This window comes from Notothenia coriiceps, unplaced genomic scaffold, assembly GCF_000735185.1.
Source record: "Notothenia coriiceps isolate Sejong01 unplaced genomic scaffold, NC01 NC01_scaffold00032614, whole genome shotgun sequence".
In the NCBI taxonomy this organism is placed as follows: Eukaryota; Metazoa; Chordata; class Actinopteri; order Perciformes; family Nototheniidae; genus Notothenia; species Notothenia coriiceps.
Genome location: NW_011365315.1, coordinates 227 through 1,944, shown reverse-complemented (window position 1 = coordinate 1,944; position 1,718 = coordinate 227). Strand labels below are relative to the sequence as shown.

The window sequence follows — 1,718 nt, the reverse complement described above, 5'->3', positions numbered from 1 at the left end:
TATAAAGGAACTACAGCACGGTCAAATGACTTCACGTTTGGACTTTCAAAAACTATATAGAAAAATTGCATTTTGTCTAACTCTGCTGCATTTATAGCTGTGTGTCCCTTTTGAAAAAAAAACGACCTATAAATAAATATCTGCTGAGTTGTCGCAGCATACCGTAGATATTTGTAATGGAAACTTCTATCATACTAAGGGAGCTTTTAAAGTTCACCATCTGTTCTTCTTTTACAAGCTATTTCTCACAACAGGTAGCACCAGCAATAACCTAAATGAGTCGTAAATGGGGTTAGAGCTATTCAGTGTTGTGAGGTCAGTGGTCTTGTCCTCTTGTGGACAGTAGACATGATGTTTCTCCATTTGCTAGAAGATGTGTTTTAAAGAATCCTATATATAGTATGATTATCTTTTCTGTTTGTCTCAGCCCCTCCTCTTCTATTCTTGGTGTGAATATCAGACCCTCTGAAGACCTTCTGACTTTTGTACTTCGCTGCAGACTGCTTGACTCTCTGTAACGATTCACCTTCTTGCAAGAATAAACTGCCTATTCCAAGAATCTTCATTTCAGTATAACGGAAAGGTTTCCTCACCATTTTATATTATTTACTGGTTTGTCTCGGTAAGTTTCCACCACACATGACATTAAAACCTTTGAATCTTTGAATCTTGAATCTGTGTGCTCTGCAGGGATGCTGCGATGGAGTCTTCAGAGGAAGCTGGAGGCCGATCCCTCCTGCAGCGTTTCATTGATCGGACTGCTGGTCAAAGAGCTGAAAAAGAGGCCGGAGATGGTAAACCATTCAAATATGCCTTCAGGTTTCAATGTCCATCACAAATTACAATGTAGATTTCCAAAGACTTGTGTGTCTCTGTCTTTGTAGAGGAAGAGTTGTTTGTAATTCTGCCTGCATACTTTATTTTTTTCATAAACGTTATGTAACTGTTATCTTTTGTTTGATGTCTGTTAGATCCAAAAAACACAATCCTTCTCACATGTGATCCCAGTGCTGCACACGCTCTACTCTGTGGTTATTGAGGTAAGACACATCTCTATACCTTCATTAAGGAAGTTATGTTTTCAGTTCAGGTGGTCTGTCTTTCAATAAGATTATAGAAACTGTCCGAATTTGAATGAAACTTGGTGAAAGGGGGAAGCGTGCAACAAGGAAGAACTCATTACATTTGGGAAATAATCTGATCCGGATTCACACACTATTTTTGACTTTATTTAACAATGAAATAGGGCATTGCCTTGTCCGAAATACAGTTGGTAGTGATTTCAGTTTTACAGTTTTGCTGATTCTGTACTTATCTTTCCAGTCAGGTGTCATGATTCCTACCAGCCTTTTCCAGACAGCGTATGACCGTTTGATGAAATTGCTGATATTACCGTCGCCTTACTCCACTGTGGCCCACAGCACTATGAGGAGCATCAAAATGGAAATTACCACACCAGGTATGAAGCATCAGCAGACACAAAAGAGTGGTGCAGGGGTTTCACTTCAACACTGCTAAGCTAAAGGCGGCTAATGTTGGGCTAACGGAACTACAGCGCGGTCACATGACTTCACGTCACCACCGCTAAGCTAAAGGTGGCTAATGTTGGGCTATAAAGGAACTACAGCACGGTCACATGACTTCACGTCACCACCGCTAAGCTAAAGGCGGCTAGTGTTGGGCTATAAAGGAACTACAGCACAGTCACATGACTTCAC

At 40.7% G+C, this 1,718-nt stretch overlaps 1 protein-coding gene across 1 annotated transcript; it reads left to right on the top strand.

Moving 5' to 3' along the window:
- Positions 1–178: 178 nt before the first annotated feature.
- LOC104960982 (phosphoinositide 3-kinase regulatory subunit 6-like) lies at positions 179–1,459 on the top strand (the record flags this gene model as incomplete). Its single annotated transcript, XM_010789179.1, has 4 exons — positions 179–583; positions 691–794; positions 972–1,040; positions 1,324–1,459. Coding segments are annotated over exons 2-4 (307 nt in total), but the record flags the coding sequence as incomplete, so codon positions are not given.
- Positions 1,460–1,718: the final 259 nt, after the last annotated feature.